The 19879-nt window shown below is 39.3% G+C and overlaps 1 protein-coding gene across 1 annotated transcript in view; it reads right to left on the bottom strand.

Moving 5' to 3' along the window:
- LOC124790130 (protein melted) overlaps positions 1-19879 on the bottom strand; it is a 253327-nt gene that overhangs the window by 157012 nt on the left and 76436 nt on the right. Inside the window, exon 9 of the mRNA XM_047257704.1 lies at positions 16606-16764. Coding sequence (XP_047113660.1) covers positions 16606-16764 — 159 coding nt within the window. The remainder of the gene's footprint in view (positions 1-16605; positions 16765-19879) is intronic.

The raw sequence follows: 19879 nt of genomic DNA, 5'->3' as shown, positions 1-19879 counted from the left end.
CTTCTTGCCAAATTGATTTGGTTTTGCAGTCGATGTTGATGGTTGTCCCTGATTAACCCATGATTTTTCCTATTTAGGACTCATAAAACAAATACATTTTTCATCGCCAGTAACAATTCAATGCAAAACTGATTTTCTTTCATGTCTTTGAAGCAAAATTTGACAAATGGTTTTTCGATTTTGCATCCGTCTTTCATTCAATTCATGTGGCACCCATTTTCCACACTTTTGGATCTTTCCCATAGCTTTCAAATGGTCAGAAATTGTTTGTTGTGCAACATTTAGCATTGCTGCCATTTGCTTCTGACTCAAAGTATCATCTTCATCCAATATTGCTTGCGATTCGGTGTCTTCGAACTTTTTTGGTGGTCTTCCACATTCTTCATTTCTTACATCAAAATCATTATTTCTGAAGCGTTGAAGCCATCTTTTGCATGTTGCTTCTGATAGAGCATGATCACCATATGCCTCGACAAGCATTCGATGCGACTCTGCAGCACTTTTTTTCAAATGAAAACAAAAAATTAATGCTTTTCGCAAATCATCATTTTCTGGTAGAAAATTCGACATTGTTAACAAGATGAAAACAGATGATGATGTTTGTTCCATGACTTGATGTATAATAAATATCTTTGACAGACGCCATACCAACCAAACAAACAAAAATTAAGGCTCGTTCCCTATTGACACATTTGTATCTTAACGCTCATTTCATACCAGTACACCTTGTACATATACATTACAAAGGAGAGATGGTAGAAATGGGATTCCAAAGCTGAAAAAGGTTTCTTGGTTGAATATGATACACAGGTGAAAGGATATAAAGTTGGTTTTCTCATGAGGATCAAGATAAAATACACTGAAATGTTGTTTTCATGCACAAATTAAACTTGGATCGTCAATCTGAGAAAAATGTCAAAAAAGATGTTGAACAGTTTCTAATATCTGAAACCATTGAGGACGAACGGCCTACTCAAGAGGAGAGGGTGAATCAGGCAGAAGACTTCAATTAAGCCACCCACAGATGAAATCAATTGTACTAAAAATAATTTCATTGCAGATTGCACAGAATTTGTGAATCAAGCAGGTAGAACTTATGAGATAGAGCAAATATCAAAAGGCCAGTTAGATATGCCAACCTCAATGTGTGTGACACACTGCTGGGCCATTCCACTGATGATAATCATATCAATTCCACACATGCAGAGCTTTCAATAGTTCACCGATGAGTTTTCAGCAGATTCGAGATATAATATCTCTGGCAATATATGCTTGAAAGAAATAAAGCTTGGCCATCTTGTATAAATTCTTACATTCACTTAAACAAAATAATAAATAAATATTTCTTGAGTGATTTTCATAGAGATAACTTGAACCAAAGTTGGATGAAAAAATAAATGCTTGAAAGAATGTGAAGTTTACCTTTTTATACGTCCGGCAGTATTTGCGGGATAAACATACACTTTATTTGTAATAACTTACCAATACAAGGCCTTAGAACTTAAAATTTTCCAATAGTTTACAAATTAAGGGCAAAGTTGATTACTTTTGTAAAAATGCCAAAAATGGGTATTTTTAGCCCACATTGCAAGAAAAAGTCACCTGCAAACTCTTTTAAACTGTTTCCATTAGGAAGACCATATTCTAAACCATCTAAAAACTAAATTTGCTTTTGTCGTGTAAGCATACAAGGCCCTAAAAAAGCTATAGCAAGGTGCATTGAAAATGGATCCATATTCCACTGGTCCTCAAATTAAATCTGACATCTTTCAATACGTTCTACAACTTTTAGCATTCACTGGAGAAGATAATATCAAAAATCTTGATGGATAGGAAGTGAGATCACATCAGAACAACTTGAAAAATTTCAAAGAGGCACTGTTTTTTGTCACAAGTTCATTATCACATATTTCAGCCTGCTTGTCTGCTGAAATAATTACAGCTGATTATAAATTTCCAAATTTAACTGTACATTACCAGGGCACTGGAGATCATGGTAGTGAAATTGTTTCATAACAACTGCAACATACATTATATGAACTGCCTTCAAGTTTTACACTGTTTTCACATTTGTAAATTTTGGTGAGGGTAATAGCAGTCTCACTGACATTTTTTGGAAAGTATTAAAGTTATAGAGAATTTTGAGTATTTCTTTTTTAGTTGTGCAATGCCACAGATGTGCTAGTTTAATTTCAGTTCCAGGTATAGTACATTTTGTGTCCACGTAATTTGTGGTTTATGTTGAACATTAGTGTACGAAAGAAAATTTGTATAAATTTCTGTTACAGTCCATGGTGGTTTAACCACTGCTGGTTTCTTTTAAAGTGGGAAAACCAGCACCTCCATCGCCACAGACGCCATGCCCGAAGCTGTACAATAGCTGCCATAGGTGTATTTCCTCACAAAGGATTCTAATCCTAGTGATACATTTCTCTGGGTCAGAGGACACAGCTAAAAGAGGTCTCTTTTAGTATCCTAAGCTTATGTTTCTGGCAATATACTTGAATTTTTTACATGTTTCATTAATTTTCTTTGAATGTCATGAGCAAAATTATACTGCCAGAGAGATGGTGTCACTGATGATGCTGGAGTAACTGCAATAATATGCTGACTATGCTCCAGTAACTGTAATAATATGTTGTTCCAGAATCCAGTGCTTGTCACACCTTTATGACCAATAAAATAAACTGGGCCATGTGTGTGCATAAAGCTTATTAAAGCACCCTTCCACTCAGAAGAAGTCTCACAGATATTACAAACCTACCACTCTTTTTTTATAAAAGTATGCAGCATGTTGTCCTTGCTGGAGGTCTGATTTTCATGTATTTCCTCCAATACTGTCAATAAATTTTGGCCAGAAAAGATCATGCATCATTTGAAAATCTAATGACCTGCACTGTTGTTTCATCAATTGGCAAAAATGGCATTAAATTTGCTTTTACTGAAATTTGTCATGATGAGTTGTGACAAAAAACACTACCTTTTTGAAGTTTTTAAAGTTCTTTTCACTTGGCCTTATTTCCTAGTCATTAGAACTTTTAATATTACCTTCCCCACAAACTAATAAACAACTGGAGGACATACTAATAGATGTCAGATTTAATTTGAGTACCAGTGGAATATTGGTGTATTTTCAAATACACTTCCACATTGTCATTGTTTTTTAGGGCCTTATATGCTCTCACATTGCAAAACTATCTATTTTTTTAGGTGGTTGACAGCATGGACTTTCTAGCGTGAACAGTCTAAAAAGTGTTGTAAAAGTGGGCTGAAACTACAATTTTGACATTCTTATAAAAAATGTCAATTTTGCACTCAATCTGTGAACTACTGGAAAGTGACAGGAGAATGAAAATTTTATATACTTGTACCTTTTATTGGTAAGTTATTAGAATAGATTGAAAAATCAGCCAACCAGTTGCAATTACAGGTTTTTATCCCTTGATCACAGTTTCTATTTGTAAAAATATCTTCTTCAGAAGTACTAGTCTTATTACATCACTTGATGCAATAGGTGTCACAAGATAAAATATACAGACTCTGTATATTTGCAACAGTTGGCCTTAGTCTCTAGCGTAAGGTACATGTAACTTACGCAAATACCTTGTGACGCTTACTTCATCGTGTGATGTAATAAGGCAAATACTTCTCAAGAAGATATTTTTACAAATATCAAAACCATGGTCAAGGACTAATAAACCTGTATTTTCAACTGGTTGGCTGATTATTCAATCTGTTCTGAAATACACAGTTGTTGTTTCACAGCCATGTTTAAGATTTTGAGTTAAGTTATTACATACAAAGTTTTCACATTTATCCTGCTATTACTTCTGGAGACATAAAAAGCTGAGCTCCACATTTTTTTCAAGAGTCTGTTTTATTGGCTGACTTTGCTTCAGATTATCCATATGAAGACTGCTCAGAAATTTTTTCCTGTTATTTCACAGAAGAGAGTGCAAAAAGTTGGACAACATGGCGAAATTTTGTTTCTTTCAAGAAAATACTGCAGAGGATATCAAGTCTCAAATTTGCCAAAAAATTATGAATGCAGTGTTCAAAACTGTGTTATGGGGTCAACAAATGACCATATCTCCGCAAGTATTTAACTGATCATTATGAAACTTTACCAGTGTTTATTGGGAACATGTGTGAATGTTCACATGCAGTTTTATCAAAATTCACGACTGTCATGTGGGAACCTCTAGACCACCTGGCACGGATTGACCCTGTTATAAACTTGTCTCATACAAAGATGCAATGGATTTTGACAGTTCAGAAAAATGGAAGCAGGCCATTTAAGAAGATATGCATGCACTTAATCTTAATGAAACTTGGATCATGACTGAAACCCCAGCAAACTACGAAATATTTGACAACAGGTGGGTATTCAAAATGAGGATGAAAACAGATGGAACTGTGGATAGCTTTACAGCTTGACCTGTTTTTAGAGGATTTCGATACAAGCATGGCATGGACTACACTGAAACTCAAATCGACAATGGTCCTCAAGTCGAATCGGAGTCTGAGAAGTCATCAATATGTTGCAGACTGATTTGGGGCAGGAATTTTACGTAACTATGAGCAGTGTTAGTCATTATGTGGGTTTAGAGTAGTTTCAAGAAGGCTCTTATCTTCCTAAATCAAGAGTCATATGCAACGGCTGTTCTGGAATGATACAACATGAAGCACTGCAGTGCTGTGGCAATACCTGGTGATCACAGTTAAGTGCACTTTGAGCTGGGACTCAGTTCAAAGATTATCAATGCTCCATACCATCAACTTGTTGGAAGCTTGTTCCACATACCAACAGCAACTAGAACTGACATCATTTGCAGTCCACAATGCCAGTCAGCACCCCGAAAAGCCATAAAATACACAGTGGAATGCTGTGATGAGAATCTTAAAATATCCAAAAGGAACATTCTCTTATGGCTTATTTTACCCAAGGAGTGCGGAGTCAAACTCAGTGAAGCCTCTATAGCTTGGAGTCTCAAAGGCAGAAAGAGGTAGCCTTGTCAACAACAGAAGTAGAATACTAGCTTCCTGTCAATCCATAAAAGCAATTGTGTTGATCCAGTCAATTTGAAAAACATTATGAGTCTAAAAGATATATCTACCAACTTACATATGGATTGTCAAAGTGCCACCCAGTTGATCAACAACAAGCATCAAAGCAAACAAAACACACAGATGTGAAATATCATTTTGTATGAGAAAAATTCAACTTGTTCCTCTTCAACCTGGAATACGTCAGCTCTACAGATCAGCAAGCAGATTTTCTCACCAAGCCACTCGTTAAAAGCAATTTCGATAAACCAAGGCAGCAACTTTTTGTTGTTAACACTGAAGATGTTATAAACAAAAGACAGTCAGAGTATTCAACATTTACCATATTAATAGAAGTGGGAGTGTAGTAATAATCAATTAAAATGATTTTTTTTTCTTCTCCAATATTCGTAAACAGTGCTATACTCCCATGTTTGTGTTTCATACACTTTCCAGTTGCATACACTATGCTGCCATCTGGGATTTGCGCAGTGAAGTTACATGCAAAAAGACCACCGTGTCTTCTTGAAATGTATACATGGTTGTGTGCATTCTTGATACATTTTGTACCCATTTAGCAGCAAAACTTTCTCATTATCCTACAATGTGAATTAGTGATATTTTACAGTGTCTTCTGTGACAAATCTGATGAGAACAACCCTATCACTAAAGTGTTCACAGTAACTCACTTTCTGCCCAACCACCCTAGTCATAATGAATGCTACTCCCATTATACTATTTTCTGCTGATGATATTACCCTATATTCATCTGATAAGAAGTTTTTATCTTCTTTCTGTTTCACTTCACTGACCCCCACTACATCTAGACTGAATACAGGGCTATTACAAATGAATGAAGCGATTTCATAAAGTCACTGTAGCTCCATTCATTGACATATGGTCACGCCACACTACAGATACGTAGAAAAAATCATAAAGTTTTGTTCGGCTGAAGCCGCACTTCAGGTTTCTGTTTTCAGTGATGAAGCAACATTTTTTCTTAATGGTGAACTGAACAGACACAATGTGTGAATCTGGGCGGAGGAGAATCCTCACGCATTCGTGCAGCAAATTCGCAATTCACCAAAAGTTAACGTGTTTTGTGCAATCTCACGGTTCAAAGTTTACGGCCCCTTTTTCTTCTGCGAAAAAAACATTACAGGACACGTGTATCTGGACATTCTGGAAAATTGGCTCATGCCACAACTGGAGACCGACAGCGCCGACTTCATCTTTCAACAGGATGGTGCTCCACCGCACTTCCATCATGATGTTCGGCATTTCTTAAACAGGAGATTGGAAAACCGATGGATCGGTCGTGGTGGAGATCATGATCAGCAATTCATGTCATGGCCTCCACGCTCTCCCGACTTAACCCCATGCGATTTCTTTCTGTGGGGTTATGTGAAGGATTCAGTGTTTAAACCTACTCTACCAAGAAACGTGCCAGAACTGCGAGCTCGCATCAATGATGCTTTCGTACTCATTGATGGGGACATACTGCGCCGAGTGTGGGAGGAACTTGATTATCGGCTTGATGTCTGCCGAATCACTAAAGGGGCACATATCGAACATTTGTGAATACCTAAAAAAACTTTTTGAGTTTTTGTATGTGTGTGCAAAGCATTGTGAAAATATCTCAAATAATAAAGTTATTGTAGAGCTGTGAAATCGCTTCAATCATTTGTAGTAACCCTGTATCTGCTTTTCCCTTTTCACATTTTCTGACTTCCCTACCATGTTCGATCTTATTCTGACGTTCCACACCCTGTCTTGTAGAATAGTACCCTTTCTTTCGATATTCCCTCTTTTTCTCATGGGACTCTTCCGTAATATTTTGTCAATGGAGAAATTATCATGATAATTTTCAAGTACAAGAAACATGTTCTGTGGGTACACCTTGTGTCTTTAATGCAGTGGTTTCCTTTGTCTTCTTCATCCTCATGCCATTGATCTTTGCTAATTCTTCTACCTTTTAGGGGAAGTTTCCCACTGCAAGGGCAAGAGAGTGCCTTGAACCTGTTTACTCCTCCACCCTCTTTAACAAGGCCATTGACTACTGACAGAGCAAGGGTGACTTTTTATGCCAGAAGTCTTCAGCTGCCAGCAGTGGCTGGGTTCCAACCAAGTACTCAGGGTGTTTTGCTACTGATCAAATATGCTACCTCTGAACAACACGTTCTACTTTTGCTGAAGAGTGCACACACTTCTGTACAGCGCTTAAGGAAGTGTTATCCAAGTGTACATAATTTCCCACCTAGTGTTCATTGAATGAAGTTTATTCTAAATGAGCCATTATTCTTAACAACTAACACCATGATAGAATATGTGTACAGGTACCGCAGAGCCAAAATTCCAAGACACCTATACAATGGCATATGTGAGTTTGTGAGCGAACATTGCAGAACAGTCTAAGCACCAGTTTATGGGCTAAGAGTATTCCTGGTGAGTGCGTACAGTTTCCCAAAAACATATCATCATATGAGATAACAGAATGAAAGTAAGCTAAGTAAACAACCGAACAGTGGAAAAACGTGTGGAGTGACGAATCACGGTACACAATGTGGCGAAGGCAGAGTGTGGGTATGGTGAATGCCCGGTGAATGTCACATGCCAGCATGTGTAGTGCCAACAGTAAAATTCAGAGGCACTGGTGTTACGGTGTGGTCGTATTTTTCATGAAGAGGGGTTGCACCCCTTGTTGTTTTGTGTAGCACTATCACAGACAACCCTACATTGATGTTTTAAACACCTTCTTGCTTCCCACTGTCGAAGAGCAATTCGAGGATGGCGACTGCATGTTTCAACACGATCGAGCACCTGTTCATAATGCACAGCCTGTGGTGAAGTGGTTACACGACAGTAACATCCCTATAATGGACTGGCCTGAACAGAGTCCTGACCTACATCCTATAGAACACCTTTGGGATGTTCTGGAACGCTGACTGTGCCAGGCATCACCAACCGACATCAATACCTCTCCTCAGTGCAGCACAGTGTGAGGAATGGTCTACCATTCTCCAAGAAACCTTTCAGCACCTGACTGAACGTATGCCTGATAGTGGCATTACCGATGGAGTGTGCCATGAACTTGTAAGTCATTTTCAGCCAGGTGTCCGGATACTTTTGATCACATAGTGTATCAAGAAAAGTAATGGACCCAGAACAGAACTCCGTGGTGACTCACACTTTACAGGACCTCAGTCAGACTGAAACATCTTTTCTGTTTGTTGACAGTGGAGGACAACCTTCTGCTTCCTACTTTCCTGATATGAAGTGGATCAATGTTAAGTTTTTTCCTTAATCCCAAAATATTTCAACTTATGGAAATGTAATATATCACACACACAATCAAATGCTTTCATTAAATTGAAGGAAATACCTACTGTCCCCAAACTATCTTTTAGCCCCACTATTGCCTTACAAAGAAGAGAATAAACACATTTTCTGTAATTACTCCCTTACTAAGGCCAAACTGAGACTGAGGCAGCAAGCTGTGTGTACTGAGATGTGCCACTATTCTTCTGTACATTCCTTTCTCAAAATCACACTTTTTGTAAATTGGTTTCACTAACAAACATTTCCATCTGTCAAGAAATTGGCCACCGAAAGATCTTTGTACAGATGACTAAGTACACAGCTAATATATGGTTCACTGGACTTTATATAATCCTACTTTAAATTGTGTCATACCAATGGGCATCTTTTCTATTTAACAGTGTGATAATTGATTCAATTTCATCTTCACTTGCTTCCTATAGCTACAAGTGATGTAGTTGTCTCAGAACATCAACTTTCAAGAATTCTGTACCAATAAAATTTTGATTTCATATGTCAGAAGAATGCTCTCATGGTAATCCCATAAAACCTAAAACCTGACTGTGAATTTGTACACCACTCTGCCAATTCAAACTGTTGTGCTGTCATTCATGAACAGTGTCTTAGGGGGTATTTTCCAACAGGATAATGCTTGCCTACATACTGCTGTTGCAACCCAACAGACTCTACAAGGTGTCGTCATGTTGCCTTGGCCTGATCATTCACCTGATCTGTCTCCAATTGAACACATATGGGGCATCACGGATGACAACTCCACCATCATCCTCAAATAGCATTACCTATGCTCTATTGACTGACCAAGTGCAACAGACATGAAACTCCATTCCACCAATTGAAATCTGGCATCTGTACAACACACAATGCATGGACGTTTGCATGCTTGCAGTCTACATTCTGGCAGTTAGATCAGTTATTAATGTAATTAATGTACCAGCATTTCACATTTGCAATGGCTTACCTCGCGCTTACATTAACTTGTGATCTCGCAATGTCAATCACTTACAAATGTTACCCAGAAAAATGTATTCCTGAAATTTCTTTACTCTACATTAGTTATTTTTTGGTGTTGGGTTTTTTTCCCCATCAGTGTATTATAATACAGCTCTCATTTCCACCTACATGATATTCCAACACCATCTGTTATCCAAGGAAGGTTGCTTATTAGACCAGAAAAGCGCCTGTACTTTTTTTAATAGGAAAGCACTATTAAAGAAAGTGATAATAGTTTTGAGAAATATATTTGTTGCTCTAGCTGTCTGTTTGTATACTTCTTGACAAGTTAGCACTTCAATATTGCCTTTAAATGTCTATATTGCAAGTCGACTCATATTTCTAAATCATTTGTTTCCTACTTTGGGATAAGACCCTGCCATGATTCCTTCCAGCATTAGTATCTATTCATCATGGTCTGACGGGCTGCCACTAATTTTCCTCACACTGTCTCCATCACTAGAGAACAATCTATGAAGATATAGTCTGTGATGTACTAGGTTGTAAGATTCAAGTAAATCCATTAATGTTCTTTTCTCTTGTAATGCTGTCAGAAAGTTTATACTGAGATTGCCACCACAAAATCAACCTCATGCCTCTCTTAAGAACCAAGGCTAGCACATCATCAATTCTGGAGAGGAAAACCCTGTAGTCTGAACTGGAGGATCTGTATAATGAAAAGTTGTCCCTCGAAAATTCAAACTTTTCTGTATAATCTTCAAATATTTGGTCTTTCCAGTGTTTTGACATGTCAACTCTGTTGAATGAGACATTACATTTGGCATAAATGGACACTCTTCCCTTCTGTAACAAAAATGGCTACTCCTTGCTTCTGCAAGAAACTCCTGCATTGAAACCAGATAAGATGTACACCTCCATATGAAGCCTTAATATTTCTCGAGTGCATAAATGATGCTCACAGGTACAAATAGTGTCAGTGTCAAGGTCTATAGGAAATTCAAATATTTTGCCTTTAATTCCCCTAATATTTTGATGAAATAAGCTTAGTCTCATATTCTGATCTGCAATTTCCATTTATCAAAATATATTCCAGCATTAAAGAAACTTTCTTGAAGTAGGGATACTTCCTATCTGCCTTCAACTTAAAAAATGTCTAGTCCTTCTACATGTTATCACTGGAATTTTGCCATGAACGACCCCAGATCCACCTACTACAGTGTCACTTGTATTTCAGTAACCATCCTTTCCCAATTCTACTTACGTCTCAGCTGTACCTATGGGACTATCAAATGGCATCAATGAAATAAATGCCTTATGAGTAGCCATCAGTGCTCTCTAAAATCCCATATTAACTCACCTCACAGCTTCGTCACAATGGGGATGAGCATAATCCTGGAACACCGAACATTTGTGGTCCAAGTCTGAGTAGCAATCCTGTCCAATTCACCACCTACATCGTAAGCCGAACCCATACCCAATACTATTCCCCATTCCTTCCACTATCACTATCACTATCCAATGCCCTTTAATAAAATCCTTACACAAAGCCCCTAGGACTTCTGTCAATTTATGGAACCAGGCACCTGGTTTAAAAATGTTGGTGACTTGGTACTTTTTACTTAATGCCTCCTGCAACTGTGGGCCTATGCAGTGTCCATGGATGCTATCTAGGAAAAGAATCCTCTTCATCTTAATTTTCCAATCTGACTTTGGCTTACGAACAACGTCGATTGTCTGTTGCGAATTACTTGCTCCTACTTCTACCCACCCCTCCCTCTACAGCCTCTCCAATTCCTGTCCAGCATTCTCGAACTGTGCATGACGGGTACATATTCTCACTTCCTGCTACACTATTGATCTACTGACTGCTCCCAGCGGCACATTGCTGTGGTTCAGCCTGGATAAAGAAAAGAGAAGGTAAACATTTATAATATGTATATGAATTGGATATACACCCTAATCTTCTCCTCTCTGCTATCCTGTCCAATTCTTCCTCCTCCTCCCCCTCTCTTTGTCTGTCTCCTCCTCCTCCTCCTCCTCCTCCTCCTTTCTCATCTCTCTGCCCCTCTCCTTCCCCTTTTCCTTCCTGAGATTTTGAGATGATGTTGCATTTGAATACGTGTATTTTTATACACCTATTGAAGGACCAAAACATTGCTAGTAAAAACTTCATGCTATGTATTCAAAAACTTAAATCTCCAAAACTCTTCACCAATTCCTTTGCAATTTTGAAACAATGTTGCATTCAAATAAACACATTTTTATGTACCTACTAGAGCACCATACAGATAACGTATTTGATTGTTGCATAAATTGGTAGCATTTTCCTGTGTGTTTAATAATCACAACAGATACACATAACAGAGACTTTAGTCATCAATAACATTTCTCTGTCCCCATTTACAATAGACTGCCAACATCAGGGTAAGCTTTTGTTTCCGCAACTGTAGAAGTTGCATTGTTTTGAGGTGACGAACTCGTTGAGCCACATTTGGAGTGCATTTTCATCTAGAAGGGAAGTTCCTTGAAGGCTATTCGACAGAGGACAGAAAAGGTGAAAATCTGAGGGTGCAGGATCAGGTGAATAAGGTGGGTGTGGAATAACTTCCCAGTCAACTCCTTTATACCATTTTTTGTCAGTCTAACAGAATGCAGACGGGCTTTATCATGGAGCAGAATCACTTCACGCAGTTTACCTGGTCGTTGTTGTCCGACTGAATCTGCAAGAAGTCTCAACTGTTGACAATAAATGTCAGCAGTGATGGCTCCACCTTGGAGAAGCAATTCGTAGTACACCACACCATTGCTTTTCCACCAGACGCATAGCATTATCTTTTGTGGATGCACAAAGATCTTTGTACATGAAGTTGCTGCTTTGTTTGGGTTCAACAATTCCTTTCTTTTCCTTATGTTAGCATTAAGACACCATTTCTCGTCGCCAGTAACGATACAGGATAGGAATGGTTGGTGTTGTTCACGAGCCAAGTGATGATGATCAAACACAGATGCACATATGACAACCCACTGATTGTTGTGATTTTGGCTTAGATCATGCACCACCCGTACACCCAAATTTTGAACCTTGCCCACTGTGTGCAAATGTCGCACATGGTGGAATGATCACAATTCATCAGATCTGCCAATTCTCAAGTATATTGACATGGATCAGTGTGTATTAATGCATCTAAACAATGTTCATCAAACCCCAAAGTTCTTCCTGAACATGGAAAGACACTAATGTCGAAACAATCCTTCTTAAAACAAGATAACCATTTCACTGTCATGATCTGTTCAATTGTGTTACCCTCATACATTGTGCAAATGTTTCTGGCTGCCTTCACTGCAGTCACCACTCAATTGAACTCAAACAGAAGAATATGTTGGAAATGTTCTGATTTATATGACTATATATAAACTCAAACTGCAACAGTGAACTACAAATAAAAAATGATAATCAATAAACCCATAGCAATCGGAATACTAACATGCAAAATAAAAACACTACAGACTTATGAACCAATCTGATAAATGTTTACGAAGCATGTGGTGTGTATTCAAATGTAAGAGTATGTCAATATTTCAAAGCAACTGGTGTAGAACTTACAGAGATATATGATTTTGAACTATTTTAGATTTTTATTTATAAAAATTCCAACTACACGACCTGTAGCTTCCCTGTACGATCACCGCAGTAAAACCACTAGCTACATAACTCACAACATACCACATAACTCACTAACTTACGATAATTCACACACTTCTCATACATGGTCAATCTTTACAATATCTTTAATGAATGTGATGAAATAACAGGAAACTTCACACAAAAATATCTGCTATAAGCTACCAGTAAACTATATACCTTATCTTACTAAAAACACAAAAGCTTTATGAGAGTATGTGGCTTAGTGTTCCTCAGCTACAGGACAACTAAAACACACACACACACACACACACACACACACACACACACACACACACACAGAGAGAGAGAGAGAGAGAGAGAGAGAGAGAGAGAGAGAGAGAGAGAGAGTTGGAAAATTTCAAATGAAAGACATTCAATATTGAGTTTCACTGAAAGAAACTGCTAAATCCTTGAAACTCTACTTGAAACGTAATGCTTAACTTTGGATTGCATGGAGTAGTTTCAACCAAACTCTGGTACAAATTTGATTTAATATCTGGGAACAAAAAAGAAATATTGTAGAGCAGGCCACTTTTTTATCAGCCACAAGCAGACATGTTTATTGTGTCTGTATGTGTGGATGGATATGTGCGTGTGTGCGAGTGTATACCTGTCCTTTTTTCCCCCTAAGGTAAGTCTTTCCGCTCCCGGGATTGGAATGACTCCTTACCCTCTCCCTTAAAACCCACTTCCTTTCGTCTTCCCCTCTCCTTCCCTCTTTCCTGATGAGGCAACAGTTTGTTGCGAAAGCTTGAATTTTGTGTGTATGTTTGTGTTTGTTTGTGTGTCTATCGACCTGCCAGCGCTTTCGTTCGGTAAGTCACCTCATATTTTGTTTTTTATATATATATATATAATAGAAGGAAACATTCCACGTGGGAAAAATTATATATAAAAACAAAGATGAGGTGACTTACCGAACGAAAGCGCTGGCAGGTCGATAGACACACAAACAAACACAAACATACACACAAAATTCAAGCTTTCACAACCAACGGTTTCTTCATCAGGAAAGAGGGAAGGAGAGGGAAAGACGAAAGGATGTGGGTTTTAAGGGAGAGGGTAAGGAGTCATTCCAATCCCGGGAGCGGAAAGACTTACCTTAGGGGGAAAAAAGGACAGGTATACACTCGCGCACACACACACACACACACACACACACACACACATATATATATCCATGCGCACATACACAGACACAAGCAGATATCAGAACTAGCCATGGCTATGAGAATTACTAAAGAAGGGCCTGATTGACTTGAGTTAGTAAATCTAATCAAAGCTCAGAGTATACAATTAGGCTCAATGAATTCTCAATTAGATGACCAGAGGACAGCTTCAGATGCTCAAAATGCTGCTCTAAGTAAGGAACTAAATGCAACTCTAAACAAAGAACTAAGCTTAGTACATTCTAGTTTAAATCCTCAGACTGAAACTTTAGGATTGTTAAACGCCAAAGTCGACTCACAGAGCAAAGAATTGGTATTCTATGCGAAGGCATGGATGCTTTAAAGACTGAATTTGACACCTTGAATAGTAAAGTAGAGGATTTGAAATTAGACTTAAAGAAAGAATGAACCAATTCATTGGACATTCACGTAAATCAAATGTTCACCGGCTATAGTCAGAAAAAGAATGATCAATTACAAGACTTAGTAAAAAAGTTAGAATTTGATATTGAGGAAAAATGTAATACTGTAGAATCAGAAATCAATGAAAAGTTAGGATCGTTTGAAAATGTTTGCAACGTTAAGTTTGATGCTGTAAAGCAGGGATTGCATACTTTAAAAGAGAGTGTGTATGTGTGGATGGACATGCGCGCGTGTGCGAGTGTATACCCGTCCCTCCCTCCCCCCAAGGCAAGTCCCTCCGCTCCCGGGACCGGAACGACTCCCCACCCTCTCCCCCAAAACCACATCCTCTCCTACACACACACACACACACACACACACACACACACACACAAATAGAAGGAAACATTCCACGTAGGAAAAATTACATATAAAAACAAAGATGAGGCGACTCACCGAACGAAAGCGCTGGCAGGTCGACAGACACACAAACAAACACAAACACATACACAAAATTCAAGCTTTCGCAACAAACCGCCGCCCCATCAGGAAAGAGGGAAGGAGAGGGGAAGACGAAAGGAAGTGGGTTTCAAGGGAGAGGGCAAGGAGTCACCCCAATCCCGGGAGCGGAAAGACCCACCTTAGGGGAAAAAAGAACAGGTATACACTCGCACACACGCACACATACAGACACAAGCAGACATATTTAAGGACAAAGAGTTTGGGCAGAGATGTCAGTCGAGGCAGAAGTGTAGAGGCAAAGAAGTTGTTGAAAGAGAGGTGAGGTATGAGTGGCGGCAACTTGAAATTAGCGGAGATTGAGGCCTGGCAGATGACGAGAAGAGAGGATATACTGAAGGGCAAGTTCCCATCTCCGGAGTTCGGATAGGTTGGTGTTGGTGGGAAGTATACAGATAACCCGGACGGTGTAACACTGTGCCAAGATGTGCTGGCTGTGCACCAAGGCATGTTTAGCCACAGGGTGATCCTCATTACCAACAAACACTGTCTGCCTGTGTCCAGTCATGCGAATGGACAGTTTGTTGCTGTGTACACAATCAAAGGCAGAGCCACGTGTGAAAGCACCCACGTGATTTACCAACTGACCTGCCTACACTGTGATGCATTCTATGTGGGAATGACCAGCAACAATATATGGTTATAATAGAGGGAAACATTCCACGTGGGAGGGATATATCTAAGAACAGGGATGTGGTGACTTGCCGGATGGGGGTGCTGGCGGGTCGACGGACACACGGACGGGCACAAGCATGCACACGGGGTTCAGGCTTTCGCAGCAAACTGTTGCCTCGTCGGGGGGGGGGGGGGGGGGGGGGGAGGGAGGGAGAGGGAGGGAGGAGAGGATGTGGGTTTTGGGGGAGAGGGTGGGGAGTCGTTCCGGTCCCGGGAGCGGAGGGACTTGCCTTGGGGGGAGGGAGGGACGGGTATACACTCGCACACGCGCGCATGTCCATCCACACACACATATATATAATAGAGGGAAACATTCCACGTGGGAAAAATATATCTAAAAAGAAAGATGATGAAACTTACCAAACAAAAGCGCTGGCAGGTCGATAGACACACAAACAAACACAAACATACACACAAAATTCTAGCTTTCGCAACCAATGGTTGCCTCGTCAGGAAAGAGGGAAGGAGAAGGAAAGACAAAAGGATATGGGATGGGTTTTAAGGGAGAGGGTAAGGAGTCATTCCAATCCCGGGAGATATATATATATTAAATGGCACTACTGATCTAATGCTACCTTTGTTGTTCTTCATATTTATTAATTGCATACCACAAGATAAATTTGAACTTGGACCTCAGTACAGTACTTCTATGCATGCCACGAACTAAAAAGCTTCTCCATTTTAGCAATGTTAAAACTCTGCATAAATTAACTTTAAGAAAGTCTTATAAATGTAGTGGATACTGGAGGCAACAGAGCAGATAATTTCAGTAGTTCAATGTAACATCAAAACTAAATTTTAAAGTGAGATGAAGCTTACCTGACCATTTGAGATGGGGAAACAAGTTCTTTGTTTGCTGTAACAGATGTCAAGGCAGACTGTTGTTGAGAATGAAGAAGCTGTTGCTGTTGAAGATCAGGTCTACTACCTCCAACTTTCACAATCGTTACACCTCCACAAGTCTGATTAACCTGCGAACTTAAAATTGAACAAAAGTTTACAATTTATATGTTCAGTAACAACTATGTAATTTTTGGGAGCAACGCTTACAATTTTACATTAATCTGAGTCTAATAAACAAACTGGGACACACCTTAAAAGAAATCTCATGTCTATAAAAATGAATAAATGAAACTGTGTGGTTCACTTGATACATATCACTACACTGTAAATACCAAAGTAGGTGTTTAATTCCCTGTTGAAAGTATATTTTTCTGGATGAAACATGACTTTCCAACAATACTTTACTCATTTGAAAATGCCTAGATGCATGTGAATCAGATTTCATATTAAACAGTGTCACTGCACAAATGGCAGTGCAAGCTAGTGCACACACCGAATGGAGACAAAGAGAATATCGTTACTAATGGAATCATGTACAGTAAATATCAATATTCGCTGTCCAGGCCCCTAGAATCATTGTTTATTTACAAACAATTCAATGAAGTGCAGTTTTATAGGGGTATATTTCATTTTTGTGCACTTAAATGTGTGATCCTGCCTCAAGTAGCCTTGTTCTAGTTGTTACCGAAAAACACTTTTGTTTATGTAAAAAAAAAATTATGTGCCCGACCGAGACACGAACTCGGGACCTTTGCCTTTCGCGGGCAAGTGCTCTACCAACTGAGCTACCGAAGCAAGACTCACGTCCGGTACTCACAGCTTTACTTCTGCCAGTACCTCGTCTCCTACCTTCCAAACTTTACAGAAGCTCTCCTGCGAAACTTGCAGAACTGGCACTCCTGAAAGAAAGGATATTGCGGAGGCATGGCTTAGCCACAGCCTGGGGGATGTTTCCAGAATGAGATTTTCACTCTCCAGCGGAGTGTGCGATGATATGAAACTTCCTGGGGCACACTCCGCTGGAGAGTGAAAATCTCATTCTGGAAACATCCCCCAGGCTGTGGCTAAGCCATGTCTCCGCAATATCCTTTCTTTCAGGAGTGCTAGTTCTGCAAGGTTCGCAGGAGAGCTTCTGTAAAGTTTGGAAGGTAGGAGACGAGGTACTGGCAGAAGTAAAGCTGTGAGTACCGGACGTGAGTCGTGCTTCGGTAGCTCAGTTGGGAGAGCACTTGCCCGCGAAAGGCAAAGGTCCCGAGTTCGAGTCTCGGTCGGGCACACAGTTTTAATCTGCCAGGAAGTTTCATATCAGCGCACACTCTACTGCAGAGTGAAAATATCATTCTAAAAAAAAATTAATTCAGCACGAATGATACTGAATAAAGAAACAATAGTGAAAACTGTGTATAGAATAAATTTTAACCAAAAGTAAAACTGTAAGGACTGACAACATTAAAAATATCTAAAATGGTAACAACTACATCAAAGAAATAGCAATAGCTCCCTTATAGACTGCCACATTATTGACAAGGAATAGTTAAAAGGAAACACTGAAAAATCCAGGAAAGAATAATGACTCACTATAAAAAGGATAGATTGCTACTCACCATACAGTGGAAATGTTGAGCTGCAGACGGGCACTACAAAAAGACTGTACGACAAGTACACTTTCAGACAAAAAGCCTTCTGTGTGTCTGGCCTCGACAGTCAGACACACTGGTCAACTGGTTAAGAGTTGCATCTGCGTGAATGTTTGTGTGTATGTGGTGTCTAATTCAGAAGAAGGCTCTTTGGCCAAAAGTTTACTTGTTTAGCATTCTTTTTATTGTGCCTGTCGGCAATTCAACATTTCCACTATATGGTGCGTAGCAGTTTATCCTTTCTTAAAAGCAATCTCAGGAATTTACATGTTGTTGTTGTGGTCTTCAGTCCTGAGACTGGTTTGATGCAGCTCTCCATGCTACTCTATCCTGTGCAAGCTTTTTCATCTCCCAGTACCTACTGCAACCTACATCCTTCTGAATCTGCTTAGTGTATTCATCTCTTGGTCTCCCTCTACGATTTTTACCCTCCATGCTGCCCTCCAATACTAAATTGGTGATCCTTTGATGCCTCAAATCATGTCCTACCAACTGATCCCTTCTTCTGGTCAAGTTGTGCCACAAACTTCTCTTCTCCCCAACCCTATTCAATACTTCCTCATTAGTTATGTGATCTATCCATCTAATCTTCAGCATTCTTCTGTAGCACCACATTTTGAAAGCTTCTATTCTCTTCTTGTCCAAACTAGTTATCGTCCATGTTTCACTTCCATACATGGCTACACTCCATACGGATACTTTCAGAAATGACTTCCTGACACTTAAATCAATACTGGATGTTAACAAATTTCTCTTCTTCAGAAACGCTTTCCTTGCCATTGCCAGCCTACATTTTATATCCTCTCTACTTCGACCATTATCAGTTATTTTGCTCCATAAATAGCAAAACTCCTTTACTACTTTAAGTGTCTCATTTCCTAATCTAATTTCCTCAGCATCACCCGACTTAATTAGACTACATTCCATTATCCTTGTTTTGCTTTTGTTGATGTTCATCTTATATCCTCCTTTCAAGACACTGTCCATTCCATTCAACTGCTCTTCCAAGTCCTTTACTTTTTTATTTCTTCTCCATGAATTTTAATACCTACTCCGAATTTTTCTTTTGTTTCCTTTACTGCTTGCTCAATATACAGATTGAACAACATCGGGGAGAGGCTACAACCCTGTCTTACTCCCTTCCCAATCACTGCTTCCGTTTCATGTACCTCGACTCTTATAACTGCCATCTGGTTTCTGTATAAATTGTAAATAGCCTTTCGCTCCCTGTATTTTACCCCTACCACCTTTAGAATTTGAAAGAGAGTATTCCAGTCAACATTGTCAAAAGCTTTCTCTAAGTCTGTAGACTTAGAGAAAGCTTTTGACAATGCTAGAAATGTAGGTTTGCCTTTCCTTAATCTAGCTTCTAAGATAAGTCATAAGGTCAGTACTGCCTCACGTGTTCCGGTGTTTCTACGGAATCCAAACTGATCTTCCCCGAGGTTGGCTTCTACTAGTTTTTCCATTCGTGTTGGTATTTTGAAGCTGTGACTTATTAAACTGATAGTTCGGTAATTTTCACATCTGTCAACACCTGCTTTCTTTGGGATTGGAATTATTATATTCTTCTTGAAGTCTGAGGGTATTTCGCCTGTTTCATACATCTTGCT

The sequence above is a fragment of the Schistocerca piceifrons genome, chromosome 3 (genome assembly GCF_021461385.2).
Source record: "Schistocerca piceifrons isolate TAMUIC-IGC-003096 chromosome 3, iqSchPice1.1, whole genome shotgun sequence".
NCBI lineage: Eukaryota > Metazoa > Arthropoda > Insecta > Orthoptera > Acrididae > Schistocerca > Schistocerca piceifrons.
The sequence above is the reverse complement of the archived record's forward strand: the minus strand, read 5'-3'. Positions and strand labels throughout refer to the sequence as shown.